The 18,698-nt window shown below is 32.2% G+C and overlaps 2 protein-coding genes across 32 annotated transcripts in view; one reads left to right on the plus strand and one right to left on the minus strand.

Annotated features, from left to right (window-relative positions):
* The window catches only part of Pdss1 (decaprenyl diphosphate synthase subunit 1), a 35,877-nt gene extending 33,378 nt beyond the window's left edge, over positions 1-2,499 (plus strand). For all 4 annotated transcript variants that reach the window (XM_046442292.2, XM_046442291.2, XM_046442290.1 and 1 more), the window contains one exon: positions 2,039-2,499. In XM_046442292.2, coding sequence (XP_046298248.1) covers positions 2,039-2,179 — 141 coding nt within the window. In that variant the 3' untranslated portion in view covers positions 2,180-2,499. The remainder of the gene's footprint in view (positions 1-2,038) is intronic.
* A 93-nt stretch (positions 2,500-2,592) lies between these two features.
* Positions 2,593-18,698, minus strand: part of Abi1 (abl interactor 1) — a 103,961-nt gene continuing 87,855 nt past the window's right edge. For 6 of the 28 annotated variants that reach the window (XM_058578607.1, XM_058578609.1, XM_046442288.2 and 3 more), the window contains 4 exons: positions 15,627-15,803; positions 12,545-12,631; positions 8,696-8,881; positions 2,593-4,389 (listed from right to left, as the gene is read on the minus strand). In XM_058578607.1, the coding sequence (XP_058434590.1) occupies positions 4,214-4,389; positions 8,696-8,881; positions 12,545-12,631; positions 15,627-15,803 (626 nt within the window). In that variant the 3' untranslated portion in view covers positions 2,593-4,213. The remainder of the gene's footprint in view (positions 4,390-8,695; positions 8,882-12,544; positions 12,632-15,626; positions 15,804-18,698) is intronic. The other 22 variants (XM_058578608.1, XM_046442271.2, XM_058578610.1 and 19 more) reach the window with 5 other exon arrangements.

Here is an 18,698-nt window from a genome sequence, read left to right on the forward strand (position 1 = left end):
CGTATACATTCTTTTATATACTTACTTAAGTCATCTCTAGATGATTTATAGTACCTACTTCTATAATGTAAATGATATGTGTATAGTTTTTATACCACAGAGACTGGGTCTCACTGACTTGCTTAGCACCTTACTTTTGCTGAGGCTGGCTTTGAACTCACAATCCTCCTGCCTCAACCTCCCAAGCTGCTGGGGTTACATGCGTGTACCACCATGCCCTACTTGCTGTGCCTTTTTATACAGAAGCCTGCCTGCTTTTTCTTGGTGAAACATTCCTAGCCAGAAATGCACTTAGACAAAACTTCACAGGAATGTTCTCTAAGCAAATTGCCCAAAGGCCTCAATTATAATTCCCTGTACGCTCAGAGAGCTTCTAGACCCACTCCTTCATTAAATATGAATAGACAACTCAGAATTACTGAGGAGCTGATTAAATTTTGCTAAGCCAGAAAGACCAAGATGAATAGAAATAAAGACTCAGGAAAAATATAAATAAGATGACCCAAAAAGTACCTCATTTATAAAACAAAAAAAGCAAAAGATATTTTAAAAATGAGTTAGAACAAGCTCTAAGAAATTTAAAATGATTTTGGAAAACTCCAAAAGAAGGGTTGCAGTATGATACTAAGGAAATCTTCCAAAAATCTAACAGTTACAGGAAAAGAAAATTAGTATGATTATCTAGCAAACATTTCAGGAAGAGAATCAAATAACAAAGAAGGGTACTACAAAAGGAACAGACATCAAAACTGGCTTAGTCAACAGAAAAAAATAGTGGATGATGTAAGCCAATGGAACAAGGCCTTTCAAGTGATGAAGAAACATTTCACACCTCCCTAGACTCAATTAATTCATCTGTTAAATCTTAAGGCAAACTAAAGTCATCACATGTAAGGACGCAAAAGTTGACTTCCCATTCACACTTTTCTGGGTAGGTCATTTGCATCTGGCAAGGCTTCTATACAGAAAGGCACAGCAAACTGAAATGTGTCGTATTTTGAGCAACTGGTAGAAAAAACCAGGCCTTTCAATCATGATGTTAGGAATACTTAAGTGGAAAAGGGATTATTAAGAAGACGGAAATAAAATTAGTCATGACTTAATTTCACAGTAAATATTTTTGCATCATAGAAATAGTATTTTAATTGTGTCCAGCTTTTAGAAAGCACCAACAGTAAAAAGAGTAAACCTCTGTCTAAAGTGCAGTAATATAGTTAGAGAAGACAGGAACACTGGTATCCTCAAAGGTGACCAACAGAAGTAAACAGCAATATAAAGGAGACACTGTATGTGTGGGCCAAATGCCTTTGTTAACAGAAAGGCAACAAAAATTGGTAATCAAGAAATGAGAATATTGACAGATTGATGTCTCACTCTGGAGGGTGCCTGAATTCTCACTTGAATATATATTCCTTGCTTCATCCCAAAGGCATCTCTCTCGACATTGCCCCCATTCTCATTTTTTTTAAAAATTATTTCTTTCTTACTGGGGATTTAACCACTGAGCCACATCCCCAGCCATTTTTTATATTTTCTTTAGAGACAGGGTCTCACTGAGTTGGCAAGGTTTGCTAAATTGCTAAGGCTGACTTTAAAGTTGCAATCCTCCTGCCTCAGCCTCCTAAAGCTGCTGGGATTACAGGCTTGTGCCACCTGCCCATCTCTCCTTAAACTTTTTTTCATTTAAAATTCTGTGTGTAGGTATCTTATATAGGTAAGACACTTAAAAAACCTCTAATAATTAAGTAAAAAATAGGAAGAAATAAATGGCTACTTAATATTAATGAGCCAGTCACTTTGCTAATAGACTAAAAATGTGCTCCAATCTGAGAAAAAATCTATTAAGAAGTAAGCAGAGCAACCTAGAATTATGAGTTGGAGAGAGAAAAAATGAGAAATGTAATTTGGCTATTAACTATGACTGATCCTTGGTTCATCTGACCTCAAAAGTATGTTTTAATTTATCATAGTAGAAACCTAAGACCTGATCCAGTCAATGACATCTGTTCTCCTTTTCTGTTTTGTTCCATATCTGTAGAGTGATGGTGTGCAACAAACAACCTACCTCGCCCAGCGGTACTGCCATGAAGCAGTAAGAGAGATCAGTAAACTTCGACCATCCCCAGAAAGAGATGCCCTCATTCAACTTTCAGAAATTGTGCTTACAAGAGATAAATGACAACTCTTTCTGTTCTACCTGGCAGCTATTTTACCAGACTGTGCCTAAAGAATTTTGTGGAATATACTTTGTTTGCTTCATATGCAAATAACCAAAAATCATTTTAAAAAATAATTCTGATCTTATTGATGGGTATTTTTTTTTATTGGCAGTTTTTCAGAAATCTTTTTAAATGTAATTAACTTAACTGCCTGAATCTGTCATAGAGTCCTTTAAATTCTAACTGAGGTATCTTGATGGTTATTTGTGGTATTGTTTACACTGTTATTATCCACATGTGAAGCCATTACACAAATAAATAATCAATGTTAAAATTCAAACGGTTTGTCTTGTTTCACCATAGGAGTAGAGGTCAGAAAATTGTGAAGTCAGCTCTGAAATCCACATTATTTATATTTTAACAGTATCCAAAATTTCATATAGGAGAATGGTTTATTATAAAAGACTGTACATAAAATTTAAACAACAGGTATTATACAAATTAAGAGAACATTCCACTTGAAAAAAGAAAAGTAGAAGGTAGCTAGTTGGTCACTGATGATACTTTGTTTGAAATTAACAAAGGCAAAATGCATATGAAAGAGTCACATTGAATTGGTAGTAATAATGGTCTTTAATTTTCAGAAATAAAATGTTTTGCACTAGTCTAACCATTCACTATGCTGTTAAGTCTGTAACGCCCAGTACATAACTGTAATTTGAAATTCAAATAAATCCTCAATACACAGAAACCCACACTGAGTGCTCTACTTTAATATTCTAAGCAATACAGAATTATACACAAGATAAGAAACCTTCCTTTAAATTAAGAGGAGACACACAAAGTGCATGTGTTGCATTTCAATACAAATCTGTTGGTTAAGTATATCTCTGTTCACTGATTAATACATGACCCATCTTCTTTCCCAATTATTTTAAAATCTTATGCTTCTAGTGCCAGGTAATGGATTAAATAGTGCCTATTCACAAATTAATCGCATACACTTTTACAATATGTAAAAGATACTTATAATTTCCTTTCATTGAACCAGTGTACTAGAATAGTCCACTGTAAAACTGAAGGACTAATGTAGCAATCTTTAAGACTTTTACCTATAGAAGGATGTGCACACTTTGACACATTTTCTTAGATTCAAAAGTTACTTTTAAAAAAGTAATTCAGTAGATTGACTTGTAAATAATCATCTCAGATTTTAAATCTGCAAACATCCGTCACATTACCATTGGGACAGACTGAGATAAGGCTAAAAATTTTTTTTCCAAGTTAATATGTTGAGAAAATAGAACCATAATTCTGCAATAAATTGGTTTTGTATTTTTTTTAAAGCAAACCAGTGAAGGAAAGGACAAAAACCTTTGGTTCACTTATGTATTTATGAATGGAAAAAATTTATAATGCAAATTCACTCATTAAAAAACTTAGGTACAAATTACAACATTACAGATAACCCCTTTTGTTTTGTTTCACATATAGACCTTAGAGACCCACCTAGAATAAGTGTACTAGGTAAGTATTACACAAATTGGAAGCATCTTGGAATTTTTAAGTACATTTCAATACATAAATTTTACGCATGCTTTAAACTTTTTTAAAAATGAGAATCTAAACAAAAAGTATGACCAGCACCAGCATTTAAGTTTTCTGATTTTAATATTAGTTTGACATATTATTATTAGTAACCATGCTGCACTGAAACATGAAATGGTACAATCTGAATCATGATTTGTTAAATATACCCCGATTCCCCAGAATATTTACGCTGGTCATAAAATTAACAATATGTAAGTAAGTACATAAGCATAATCAATTATAGACAGCCTCTTGTATAAACTGCTGTTTAGCAATACAAAAACTGCCTCAAAGATTTATGCTTACAGGTAGACATTCAAATATACCAATAAAACAGCATGTCCTGAAAATATGGGCACATTTTAAAACATATTAAGACAATTCTGTTAACCATAAGACTCCCACAGTATGACTGAATAATAAGAACCTACTTTAAAAGGAAAAAAAAAGGAAAAAAGAAATAATTAATCAGCATAGTGCATGATTGATTCAACATAGTTCCCAGGGAAGAGACCAGTCACTCGATTGCAGACTCCTTCATACCAGCCATCATCATTCTTCTTTATAACATAAATGATTGCACCCTCCATAAATGACAGCTCATCATCCTTGTCTTTTGTATAATCATATATTGCAACAACTATGGAGAAAACAGATGCAATACCACATAAGTATACTTCACCCAACATTTAGCTTGAATTTTGTTTGCTACATTATAGACTTAATTGGCATCAAACTATTTTTATGAAGATTTTAAGTTGTGATATGTTATCAGTACAGATAGATCAATGGTTAGTTACCCAAGTGCCTATATCAATGACTTCATCTTGAAGCCAAACTGACAATCTGATTAGATTAAAGAAGATAACAGGTTCTACCATCTCTTACTCAGGAGGCTGAGCAGAAGGATCAAAAAAGTTCGAGGTCAGCCTCAGCAACTTGGTAAGACTGTCTCAAAAACTAAAAAAAAGCTGGGTCCATGGTGCACGCCTGTAATCATAGCCACTCAGGAGGCTGAGGCAGGAAGATCACAAGTTCAAAGCCAGGCTCAGCAAAAACAAAGCGCTAAGCAACTCAATGAGACCCTGTCTCTAAAAACTAAATTAAAAAAAAAATAAATAAAAAAAATAGGGCTTGGAATGTGGTTCGGTGGTCGAGTGCCCCAGAGTTCAATCCCTGGTATGTATGTATGTATGTATGTATGTATGAATGAATGAATAAATATAAATATATAAATAAAATAGAAATGAATGAATGAATGGAATGGAATGGAATGGAAATCAAGTGGTAAAGCACCTCTGCGTTCAGGCCCAGTGCTAGAGCAAAAAAAAAAAAAAGGAAGAAAATCTCTGAATTTTAGGATTCAGTATTTTAATTCATCCACTCAAAGTATCTATCAAGTGCCTACACCACATGCAAAGAACCATTTTCAAAATAATTCCTGGATAAAGCTGCAAAGCCACTCAGTAAACGAGGTAACAAACCAAGTTTTCTAAATTTAAAAATACTACATTATTATTGTCATTTATTGTTATTGAGAGGTTAAATCTCATCCTAGGATCCACAGTAAGTTACGGGACTATACCTATACTTTTTCATTAATTGGCGCATTCTAATAATGCATTATACCTACACTTACCTTAAAGGTAAGAAGGACTATTTTTTTTTCTTTTTTTCTTGGTACCAGGGATTGAACCCAGGTGTGCTTAACCAGTGAGTCACATCCCCAGCCCTTTTAAAAAATATTTTATTTTGAGACAGGGTCTCACTAAGTTGCTGAGGCTGGCTTTGAACTTGTGATTACTGGCCTCAGCCTCCAGAGCCACTGGGATTACAGGCATGCACCAGAAGGACTATTAAAGTGGCAAATGTAGTTTTTTAAAAAATAAATAAATAAAGTAAAACTTTTTTTAAAAAAATCTAACAATTTTGTGGTATCCGGAATTCAGTTTAAAATATTCTCGTTCACTCCCAACTATTCAAGTTTAAAAAAAATTTATTTTTGCAAACAGTGTTATACAAATGAATAGCAAACAAAAATATTACTTTTCCATACTACTGGTTTATGAATTTAAATATTACCTTCAGTCCACCTTTATTACATAATTCTAAAATTATACATAATCTTCAAACATGAATAATATCTAATATGTATTTTTTTCATTGACTTACCTCATTTTTATTTGCTGTCATTTTTTTTCTTAAAGTAAGCATTTTAATACAGATACTTAATATACTCTGGAATTCATTTTCCCCTAAGAAAGACTGCATCTCCCTATAATTATTCTGAATTACTGACTTTTATAGAAGAGATCTGAAGTACTGTTCCATAGCCATCATTTGCTGTGTTAAAACAGGCACTTTTAACTTTGCAAAACACTGTATTAAGTAGACTCAATAAGTTCATTTCCCTCCTTTTAATTCTGTAACAGAATCACAGCATTGTGATTTTGAGTTTAATGGCATACAAGTTTCAAAAATATACAAAATAAATAGTATTATTTATCTTAGAATTATTTTTGGCTACATAACAACCTAACAGGACCAAGTAATTGCTAGAGATAAACCATAAGAAAACAGAATAAAAATCAATTTAATAATTAATACAATTATTTATTGTTTGAAATTAATAATATTCCTTTCTTTAGATCTAGATCCAAAGTGGCTTAGATTCTCAGTAGTATAGATGATGTTTACCCTGATAATGACAAAGGCCTGAACAAAAATTTTACTGTGTTCTTAGTTCCACTGAGGCAAAAAGATGATAAACCAAATTAATTTATATTTCTGTTTCCTAGGTTGCCCTTTTTTAAATAAAACCTAGCGCCACCCAGCCCTCCTCCCCAGTGCATACTCCCTCATATAATTTTTTTCTGCTAAAATATTTAACCATTAACAATTTGGTTAGCCAGGTACAGTGGCCCAGGAGGCTGAGGCAGAAGGATTTTAAGTTCAAAGCCAGCCTCAGCAACCTAGCAAAGCCCTAAGCAACTCTGTAGGACCCTGTCTCTAAATAAAATATATTTTTTTAAAAAAAAAAGGGCTGGAGATGTGGCTCAGTGGTTAAATGCCCCTACAATCCCTGGTGCCAAAAAAAAAAACCAAAAAACCAATTTGATGTCCATTCTGCTCTAGAATCTAATCCATATTAAAGGCCAAATTCTTCCCTCCATATGTACTATAGGGTTCTTTGGAACTCAAAGGTCTATTAGTCTAACATACACAATATATACATGTACACTGGTACATTTTAGGATGAAGTTAATAAGAATAGGGTTTTTGGGAAAGTTATGAAATTAACTGTTTTTGAAAATTTCAGGTTTCCTTCATTTTTGTAATTAACAAAGGTAACATGATGGGTTTAAGTATAACCCTACTAAATCTCAATTTCTGATTTAGACCAGGGGTCCACAAATATTTGCCCATGGACAAATTCAAGCTACTGCCCCTGCCCCTTCCGTAAATAAAGTTTTATCACAACAAAGCCAGATCGACTCACATATTGTCTATGCCTGCTTTTGTGCTGCCACAAGGTTGACTTTTAAGTATAGCATATTAAAATATTTACTATTTGGCCTTGCTTTAAGAACAAAAAAAGTAACCCCTGGCTTAAGACTCATTATTTCAATGTGTGAAGAAATTCTTTAATCCTGCTCTACTATCAAATATATTAATCAATATATTATCCCAAATTTGTCAATTTATGTAAATATAACAGTCCCATGTACATAAAGTTAAATTTACTTACCAAAGTAAGAAAATGACTAAAAACACCATCCAAACCTAAAGTTTAAAAACCTATCTCTATTTGAAGGTATGGACCTCCAAATATGAAGAACATTCAAGACTTCCTTAATAACATATAAACTATTTATTGTTTAAATATATAAGAAAGGAAAACAGATTTTGCTTTTGCCATAGGTTTTAAACACTAGAAAGCAAGAATGTCACTGGTCTCAGAGCTACCTAAAGTTATTTGCTTTAAATCAGTTAATAAAGTAAATGGAAGGCAATATATTTCAAAGGCAACCAAAATTGATCAACTAAATTATAAGCATTTTTAAAACTCTGAAAAAACAAACTCTAGAAACCTGACTTTTTTCTTTCCCATCCACATTTCTTTAATAGATAATTACAATGAGGCAGGCACAGCAGGTTAATCTGGACTTTAGAAGTTCATGAAAACAATCCTAGTGATTTATCTTCTACACGAAATCACCTAAAAGAATCTTTTTTTTTTTTTAAAAAGAGAGAGAGAGAGAGAGAGAGAAAGATAATTTTAATATTTATTTTTTAGTTTTCGGTGGACACAACATCTTTGTTTGTATGTGGTGCTGAGGATCGAACCCGGGCCGCACGCATGCCAGGCGAGCGCGCTACCGCTTGAGCCACATCCCCAGCCCCTAAAAGAATCTTAAGTTAGGCTTTTCCTCATGATAGTGCCAATAAATTTTTAAATATTCAGATGTGAAATACTTCTATTTTAATTAAGAGCTTGCAAAGCTTTTAAAATCTTTACCAATTATATATGATTTTAGTTAGTCAATTAGCTCATTTTTGTGCCTTATTTGTTTTATCTATAGGCTAGTTCATTTGCAGATGAAAGCATGTTTTTGTAACTTTTTATTTATTTTTTTTAATGTGGTGCTAAGGATCGAACCCAGTGCCTCACTCGTGCTAGGCAAGTGCTCTATCACTGAGCCACAACCCCAGGCCCTTGAAAGCATATTTTAATTTAAAATATGAAGAATGAACCCTTGTTTTATTTTAGGAAATAACACAAAGTAAAGGCAGTAAGGTTTAAGTAAACCATCTTGGTTAGTAATGCGGTTCAAACTGAGAAACACTGGGCAAGGTGGTACCAAAAAAAAAAAATTAAAAAAGTTCTAAAATTCTGTAATTAGGTTATTGTCCTGTGCAACAATTCCATATTGATGGTACCATACCTTTCTCAATATAATTCTTGGGGGCCCAGGCAGGATCCCCATCTGCATATGGATCATTATACTGAACTACTGCAGCTTCTTCATCTTCATAGTCCACTGGAGGCGGTGGGGGCGGGGGTGGAGAGTCATCAAACATGGGAATGTCATCTGGTGGAGGTGGTGGCGGTGGAGTTGGGCTATCAGCAACTAAAAAGATTCAGATAATTAACTTGAAGAAAGTAGTCTAAATGAAATTTATAAATTAACAATTTAAGAAAGCTTATTCATTCGTATATAGCATGCACTATAGTAACATGCAATGATTAGAAATAAAAGCTTGGTATGTTAAGTTTATGCTACTCTTAAGAATAATTTTGCAATATTAAAATGAGCTATAAGGGTATCAAGAAGTACTGCAAATTAATGAATGCAAGAGGTTGTTAGATCACAATGTCGCTTTTTATAAAGATTATAGGAGTAAAGAAGTTTCCTTATTCCAAGGCTTAGATCAACACCAATGTTGCTCTAAAATTAAGTTTATTCACCTCTATCATTTAGACTATAGTAAAATGCTGATAACATTAAAACAGTGGCTTAATAATAATTTTTTATTGTGCTCATTCGTGCCCCTGATTTGGGTTTTCAATAACATCAGTGCCCTAGAAGTTAAATCTCAACTAGTCATATTTTTATTTATTTGCATATTTTACTTGTTTCAAGGGGGAGAAACGCAAAAGTTAGTAGTTTCAGATCTGCTCTGTTTCTAGGTTTTCCGCCATTTAAATTTTAATATAAAAAAACTAAATTAAAAATAATTCAACAAGTAGATAATGACATTCTTTTTAAAAATGTTTACATTCATTATCAATTTCTAATGTAGAAAGGAAATTGACATTTTCCATTACTGCTAATAAAACATAAGCATGAGATGAGGGAAAGATCAGATCCTAAAGATCCAATTTTCTAATACAACCACAATTAAGACTTAAACATAAAGTGTTGAGGGAAGATGTAATAAAAAAAAAAAGGAACTAATATCAAACAAAACAATAAAAATGACTCATACCTCAAATTTTATATGGCCTTGGTGGGTGTGTGTGGGTGTGTGTGTGTGTGCGTGCGCGCACTTTAAATGATCAAAAATGTTAACAGTGAAGTGAAAAGTGTCAGATTAGAACTGTATTCACTGGACCAATATGATACCAAGTAACAAATGCTTCCAATATTAAGGAATTCAAACCTGGAACACAACTAATGCTTAAATTTCTGACCCACAAATTTCCATAAAAGTCCAAAAGACAAATTAAAATGTTTTTATGAAAACTAATACAGGTTTTAAAGTTTACCTGATTTGTAATAAATGTGATGAAAGTATAACCAAAAGGTCCATATTTGAAACATTTGCGGATAATAGTTCTACTTGCATTATCACTTCAACTGTGATTTCTATTTTATCCTCTTAGAGGAAGAAAAGGGTTTTAAAAAAATAACTCCTGGGTGGTGATACTTACTCTAATAGCTATCAAAAGGGTCTACAATTCATTTTTCCACCACATGAATAGATCCATTTTCTTTGCCCATTCCTCCTCCATAAAGCTTTCTAATATTGAGAAGAGGAAAATAGGTATGAACCCATTCTGACATTAAATAGCCATAGTTCATATCCTTAATTTGGCTTAATGTGCAAATTACATATGCTTGCCTAACTCTCTAAATAGCCACCTCTCTTAATTTATACGCAACTTACTAACATAATGCTTTTACTCAAAAGTCGAACTGCTCTAAATCTATATTGACTTATCTTCAAATTATGGCAGAAATCTGGTCGATTTAATTTTCTGCATTATGCTAAATTTGCACCATTCTTTATACTAAATATGCAAAAAGGCTTTCTGATGTTAATCATAAAGAGATATAAACATAATGCTGACTTAGGAGCTCATTCATGTCTTAAACCAACACTTATAGCTATATACATTCATTATCATCCACTTTTGAGTCCCAAAGAAACCAGGTATTTAAGAAAACAGGAAATCTATATTTCGTGAAACATCAAGTACTGATACACGTTTATTTTTACATTTTTAAACTTGCTTTTATAGAAAAAAGTACCAAATGAAATTTGGGAATCTATAACACAAGAATAACTCACTGAGTCAAGTTCACGTCTGGTAAAAAAGTAGTACTAATGGCCTCTTAAGCAGATCATGCATGCTTAATATAACGTACATTAATGCTAAATTTCTATTTTTAAAAATTACTAAAGAGTGAGTCGATGACCTCTGGACCCAAAAAACTGATATTCACTATGGCTATTTACCACCTATTAATTCTTAGAAATATGGCAGCTCAAAAAGATGAACTAGTTTAGTTTGTAAATTCCTAGCATTAAAGACCAGCAGTTTACTATTCACTTACTTTCAAAAGTTGTCAAACTTTTAAGCGTTTTCAACAGAATAATAAAGACGGTTTACACACACTCAGAAATATTAACATTTTAGGCTATAATGTTTTATAATAAACCCAGTAGATTATATATTTCTTTAAGGAAGGGATTTTGTCTTAAACTATTTGTATTCTTCCCATAACCTAGCATGGAACACTGAATAAACAAATATTTCACTGGTGGAAAGGAGGGAATATGGAAGGAAAATAAAACAGAGTGAGCAAATGTTGAAATGGAATTTGCCACAATATATTCTCCTGAAAGATGGGCTGGTCATTTGTTTAAACCATTTTGAAACATATTTTCATAGTGACAGTCCCAAAAGAAGTAAATTAGAAGTAGATCACTTTTCCATCTTATTTTCAACAGCTTTTTGGCATAATGTAATTCAATAGTAGTAGTTATTTTTTATTTTGCCATACAACATTCACTGTGATCATGTAGTTAGGATTATATATCTTCTACAAATTCAAAAATAATCAGGCAGTAATATAAACTAGTGTGTCCTGATTGGAGCCATATATTAAAAACAACAAAAATCATTAAACCTGATCTTCATTCAGTGATGACCTAAAAAATTGGAAGATTTACATATTCAGGAATAATCCTCATGAGCCCGCATGTAGTCCAAATGAAAAGCAGGCTCTTTAATCCTTATCACTCACCTTTAAATGAATAACAGGAATATAATTTACTTTTTCCTGAAGATTCATTTTTAATATATATATATATATATTTAAAATCATTCTACGTACAAAGATATTAGGCCAAATTTTCTGTAAAATATTTTTGTAATTAGACCAGGTGTGGTGGCACACCTGTATCCCAGAAGCCTGAGAGGGTGAGGTAGGAGGACCACAAGTTCAAAGCCAGCCTCAGCAACTTAGTAAAGTGGCCCTAAGCAAATTAGTGAGACCCTACCTCAAAATAATTTAAAAGGGCTGGGGATGTGGCTCAATTGATAAATGCCCTTTGGTTCAATCCCTGGCACCCCCCCCAAAAAAAAAAAGTAATTAAAAAGGAAAATAATTTGTCCCAATTTCATAATAGATGTAATCTCACAGTATATCGTGATAAATCTGTTAGAATACAAAATGTTTTCTAATTTCAGTAACTATTAGAAGTTTCTGTACAATTTGCATTTTTGTGTAATTACTCTTTCCTTAAGAATAGGCAAAGATTAGATCTCGTGTTTTAGATCATATAAAAACTTAAGTAAATTGCAGTTTTGAAACTTATATGGGTCAGTAATCATGCACAAGAGAAGAAACTGAAGACCGTGCTCTTCAGTTTCGATCATATCTGCACCTATTTTCAAGATAAGATTAGCTTCTCAATAAAAGGAAAATGATGACTCATCAGCCATGCATGCTATAAAAGAGACAGCCTCTATTCTTTGATAGCTCAGTTTTTTCCAAACTTACTGTTTTCCTGCACCCTGGCCACGAAGCCTGTGAGAGGTATCTGTGGAGTCAATTGAGGCATAGGGGGAGGAGGTGGAGCAATAGAAACTGGTAGCAACAACACAATATGGGGGAAGTAAAACAGATAAAGGAAAGAAAAGGAAACAAACAAAAAGCAGAAGTCAGTTACAAGGACCACAAACATAAGTATGCAAAGAACAGTTTGCAAATGAAACAAAACAAAACAAAAGCAAAACAAAAACCTGCAGAACCTTCTTCAAGTTCATGTCCCAAAAATAAACCTAAAGAAGCCATGTTGTGCTTAGCCAATTGGTTAAATGTACAAAAGAACAAACATACCTAATTCAATTCTAATGTTATAGAGTTTGGGGAAATTTTTAATTTACCATTATATTCACTTTAATGCAAAGAAGTTTTCAAAGTCTAAGGAAAGACTTCTAAAATAGATAATGATTACCTACAAAAGTTTCCAGAATATTGCTTTTCCTATAACTCTATAAACAGGTCTATCTAACATTAAGATAAGGTTGTAAATTAGAAGTCAAATAAATAAAATAAATGTATTCTGTAATAGCTGTTGACTGCATATATAAATATATTAATTTAGATTTTCTTTAAAGATAGTTTTTACTATACATCTAAATAGACACACAGGTCTCCAGGAAAAACGCTTGTTTGAAAAACAAGGTTATTTTTTTTTTTTTAGTTGGCGATTTTATTTTTAAAGATATCACTACTAAATTTACTAAGGAATTAGTCTTCCATATACCATGTTGATTCAGAGTTTCAGGAAACAAGGTATTTCAAAAGGGTAACCTTTTTATCAATGTTCTGAAGAAGGAAACCTCATCTCCAGTAAGTTAAAATGTACAACTATTTACATTAAATGAATTTTTCACAAATCATTGGCTAGCTTGAAACATACTCAAAGTTCTTTCAAAGAAAGGACATAATTTATGGGAAATTGATACCAACTGCTCATGTGGACAGCAAATGTATGAAAAACTGTAATAACATAAGTTAGGAAAAAACATTCAAATTTTTACTATTTTGTCTCATTTTAATAAGAAAGTAACTTCCAAAGATGACTCAGAAAAATTCAATAAGACTAGATGGCAAAATTCAATTTATTGGTGGTTACCAATAAATGACAATAAATTGACAAGAAGAACAATTTATTGGTTTCTCAAGATCATTTCATTAAAAGGTTGTTTCAATTAATCTAATATATAAATTTTGTTGGTAAGCATAAAAATTTGAAAGAGGTTCAGGGTTCAAAGAAGCAACAACTTAACAAAGCAATATATTTACAGTAATATTCATTGTATAGCCCAAAATAACATTCAATTCACTAAGAAAGTGGTCCTCTTTCATTCTGATACTCTGTATATAAAAGGCTGTTAAATAAATAAAAGGTTAGAGGTTTAAAATTTAAAAACAAATAAAAAAGCTTCCACAAGCCTGAATGATTTTTAGAAACAACCCTTAGTGTCTAGCCATGCTGGTTAGTATGTAAAGGAAAAAGAAAAGCTATGCTATGAAGATACTTATCATTAGCACCACATTTAGACAAAAAGAAAAATATGCACATCAAAACACTAAAAACATTTACATACTACTAAAACACCAACAGTAACTCATATTGAAGGATAATCAGACAAAACATGATATATTTAAAATTTCAGGTCAAATTTGCTTGCTAATATTCAAAAGAAGACGATCACTAATTAAAGTGTCTTATTCGAAAATAACTAAACAAACATGTTATAAGGTAAAATACCTATTTGCAGAGTAACTTAAATGTCTAGGTGGAAAAAAGGAAAATGAAAAAAGATAGGACCTAAAAAGGCAGAACATGAAAATTAAAGTTCATGAAAGAAGTGAAGTGAATTATGAATTTGTGAAATATTCAGACACTAAATATATTTTAATAACAAAAGGAAACGAGGGAAAATGTGAGGTAAAATTCTGATTGGTAGGTTCAATATTTTGGAGCAGCTTGAATGAAAACTTTAGTCTGGAAAAAAACTATGTAAGTTTGAAATTATCTTAGAATTTCAACATCTCTGCCAAAGTTCTTTACTATTTCTAGGAGTTTATGCTACAAAATAATTAATCTTCATCTCTAAAATTTAAACAAAAAAATGAGTAAGAAAATTTTCCCTAACTCCAGTTTAAAATACATATTTAGGACGTGCATTATAAATAAAAAGTACTTAAACCATGCTTCTATGTAAATATGGAGCATTCAACATTTTTTAAGTAAAATAATATAGTATGCTGGTCTAGAAGGTAGCTACAAAATCTACAGTCTATGCTTGGTAACCACAACTTTGAGCCAATAACAAATACTGGGCAACCAGCTCATCTGAGATTTTGCTTTGCATTTTTACTATTTTTCCTTTTTGAACTAAGCATCTAAATATGGAAAGTGAATTGAATGACTACCCTACACTATTCAAACTTTCTATCATCATATCCTAGAACCATTTCCTAATCTTATCAGCTTTAAATATTGTCTGTGATTAGTATTAAGATGTGCAATTCAAAGGCAAACAAAAGGCAATCAAAAGAAAACCCTTCCTTCCCACAGTTAGAATTATTCAAAGATGGAGTAGTTAAGAAGGAATCACAAATGTTTTTAACTCATTTCAGTATAAGTTAATGGCCTTAAAAGTGATAGCCAGCAATTTAATTTTATTCTTTTAAAAAACATTTTTTCACAATGTTTGTGTCTTTAATTTTACTATTCTGAACTACTGCAAGCATGCCAATAAAAATTAATTCATTTATTTCAATGATATTTTTGTTCTCCAGTTCTATTTACACTATAGTAATAAAAACAGAATACTGAAGTACTCAATTTTAGTACAGACTCGATACTTAAGTCTGAATTTTGGAGGAGAAAGTGATAAGTAATTACTCTTAAAATGGTATGATTCAAGGACTAACTAAAGCAAAAGTAAACATGAAATAACATGGTTTCTCAATTGTTGTCTATCACTGGCAAAGCATAAGTTGCAAATAATTTCCTTCAAAAGGAGCTCCACTGTTGCTGTATGCCTGCAAAGCACAAGCTTACTTGAATTTTGAGAATAAAGTGGACCTCCATTAACATGAGGCTGAGCAGAAAATTGAGCAGTCACAGAGGGAGTCCGTCTGTATCCACCAGAAGATGTCGAAGAAGTAGTAGAGTTGTGTCGAGAAATCTGCCTGGTCATTGTGCCATACTGGGAACCAGGAGCTGAGCCCGGGGCTGCTGAAAAGCATTAGTCAAAGGCAACCAACAAAGAAACTTGAGCATTATGATCACCTCAGATGTCAGAACAAAGAGGGGGAATTCTCAATAAGAAATAGTTATTTCTTTGTAAAGCCCAAAGCACAAAGTAAAGGGAAAAGTAAAGATAAAAATCAAATAACTACCTCTGAAGTTAAGAACAAGTAAAAACAGTTCCTGTGTAGAAAGCTACAAAAGTAAAAAATGCAACATTCTAAACCTTTCAAATAAGGTGCATTTTAGAATACAGTTGGCTTTCTGTATGTATGAGTTCCATATCTCTGGATCCAATCAACCTCAGATGGAAGATATTCAGGAAAAACCTGCATGTACAAACATTTTTTCTTGTCATTATTCCCTAGACAATACAGTACAAATATTCATAGCACTAACATTGCATTAGATCTAATAAGTAATCTAGAGATGATTTAAAGTATACTAAGAATGTGTGAAAGTTATATGCAAATACAATGTGATCTTATATAAGGAACTTGGGCATTGAGGATTCTGGTATCTTTGGGAGATCCTGGAATCCATGGAAATAAAGGCCAACTTGATATAACTTTTATATACAAACTGTCTCTCCATAAAATTAATAGCAAAAGATACTATGAGGTAGAAAGCATCAATCTTTAGATGTCAGTATATTCATATCTGATTTACAAACTTCTTCCTTTTCATTGCCAAAATTTTCAAAATTTTGGCAAACAATATATAAGAATCTATCTGGCCAGGTCTAAGTTAAATGATAAAATTTAAACTGCTAAGCATAACTTCTATATTTACTACTATTTTCATTTGAATTATTATTGTGCTAGCAGATAATATTACCAATACATACTCTCATTTTTGTAAAAAGTACAATTTTTAGTTTTAAAACACATATAAAATCAGATTTGTATGCCAGGCACAGTAGTATACACCTGTAATCCCAGCAGCTCCAGAGGCTGAGACAGAAGGATTACAAGTTCAAGGTCAGCCTCAGCAAGTTATTGAAACCCTAAGGAACTTAGCGAGACCCTGTCTCTAAATAAAAAAATTAAAGAATTTAATTTTTTATGTGGCTCAGCAGTAGAGTGCTCGCCTAGCAAATATGAGGCCCTGGGATTGATCCTCAGCACCACATAAAAAATAAAATAAAATAAAGGTATGTGTCCAATTACAACTAATAAATAAATATTTTTTAAAAAATTAAAGAAAGGGCTAAGGATGTGGATCTGTGGCAAAGCACCCTTGGGATTCAATCCGCAGTAAGTATTCAGGGGAGGAAAAAACAAATCAGATTTTTTTATGGAAGATTAACATACTTATCACAGTCTTTCCATACTTAGGAGGCTTTTCCCTCCGCGATATGCCCAAAGCAACCTGCAATTTTAACTACACTTTTCAAAGTCAACTTCAGGAAAAATATTATCCTCCTTGCCCTACCCAAATGCTCAATTAACCATGACAGAGTAATTAAAAAGTATCTTAGTTTATCTTCATTCAGTACTCTAATTTAATCTCTTTTATAGATCCTACAAAGTATTAGAAGCACACAGCAGAGGTTGTTTATTTCATAAGAGCTGATATTTTTGCAACTCCCAAGCCATAGGTGGTCACTAATTATCTGAATCATCCACATATGCATTTTCTAAATAGAAACACATTTTTAAAATAATAATCTATTTAGGAAGCCTTTGTGAATGAGTAATATTGAACAGACAGGTGGTTCCAGTGAGTTAAGAAGTAAACTTTTAGTAATTTCTACATAAATCTCTATAAAATGATTTCTATGTTTGACTTGTATAAAAAAATATAAAATATCTAATCTATTTTTCTTAGTGAATCAAAACTGAAAAACAATTATTTAGCAGTTTCAACTGTCTATTTTAGAATTTAATATTTTACTGTGAAATAATCATTATGTCAAAGGGTATGACTGATATATGTGTGAGTGTATGTCACATATTAATTGTATATAAAGAGTACATACGTGTATAGATGAATTTTTTTAAAATAAGATAAACACCTAGCTAAAGAAATAGAATATTAACAAAATCACTAAAGCTTTCTGTGTGCCCCTCTCCTGGATTCCCAACCCCCACAAGGCATGTGTTAAACATTCCTTTTCTTTTCTATGTAGTTTTATATATTTATATATAATCTTAAGCAATAAACATAAGAGTTTTTACAAATTTATAAATTTTTTTGCAATGGAATGAATCTATACATATTACTGAAGTACTCTTTCCTCTGAATACTATTTTTCATCCATGTAGGTAAGCGTACCAATGTGTATGTCATTCATTTCTGTTACTCTATTTGTATGTGAATACATTATTTATTGATTCTGTTATTAAACATTTGTTGCCATAATAAAATAAAGGTATGTGTCGATACAATTTGTGCCATTACTATTACCACTTCAATAAAAATTCCTAAATATGATTCCTGAATTTCCCTAGGACAATTGTTCTCAAACTTCAACAATAATCAGAATTTCATTTTAAGAGCTTGTTATACAGATTGCTAGATCCCACCTTCAGAGTTTTTGACTAAGTATGGAATGGAATGAGATCTAAGAACTTACATTTCTAACTAGTTTCTGGATATAGATAATTGGGGTATATAACTCTGCTCTAAGATAGTGGTTTTCAATTTCTGGTCTTAGGGTTGCCCTAAAAAACTAGAGAACCTCAAAAAGCTTTTGTTGATATGGGTTACAAGTATAGATAATTACCATATTAGAAATTTTTCTGATAAATCTTTGAAACACATGAACAGCCTAAGCAATTTAGCAAGACCATACTTCGAAATCAAATGTAAAAAGGGCTGGGGAGGGGGCTCAGTGGTAAAGCACTCCTGGGTTCAATCTCTAGTACTCAAAAAGAAAAA

Source organism: Marmota monax, unplaced genomic scaffold (assembly GCF_021218885.2).
Source record: "Marmota monax isolate L192 unplaced genomic scaffold, Marmota_monax_Labrador192_F-V1.1 WCK01_AAM20220418_F8-fsc00072, whole genome shotgun sequence".
NCBI classification, from domain to species: Eukaryota; Metazoa; Chordata; class Mammalia; order Rodentia; family Sciuridae; genus Marmota; species Marmota monax.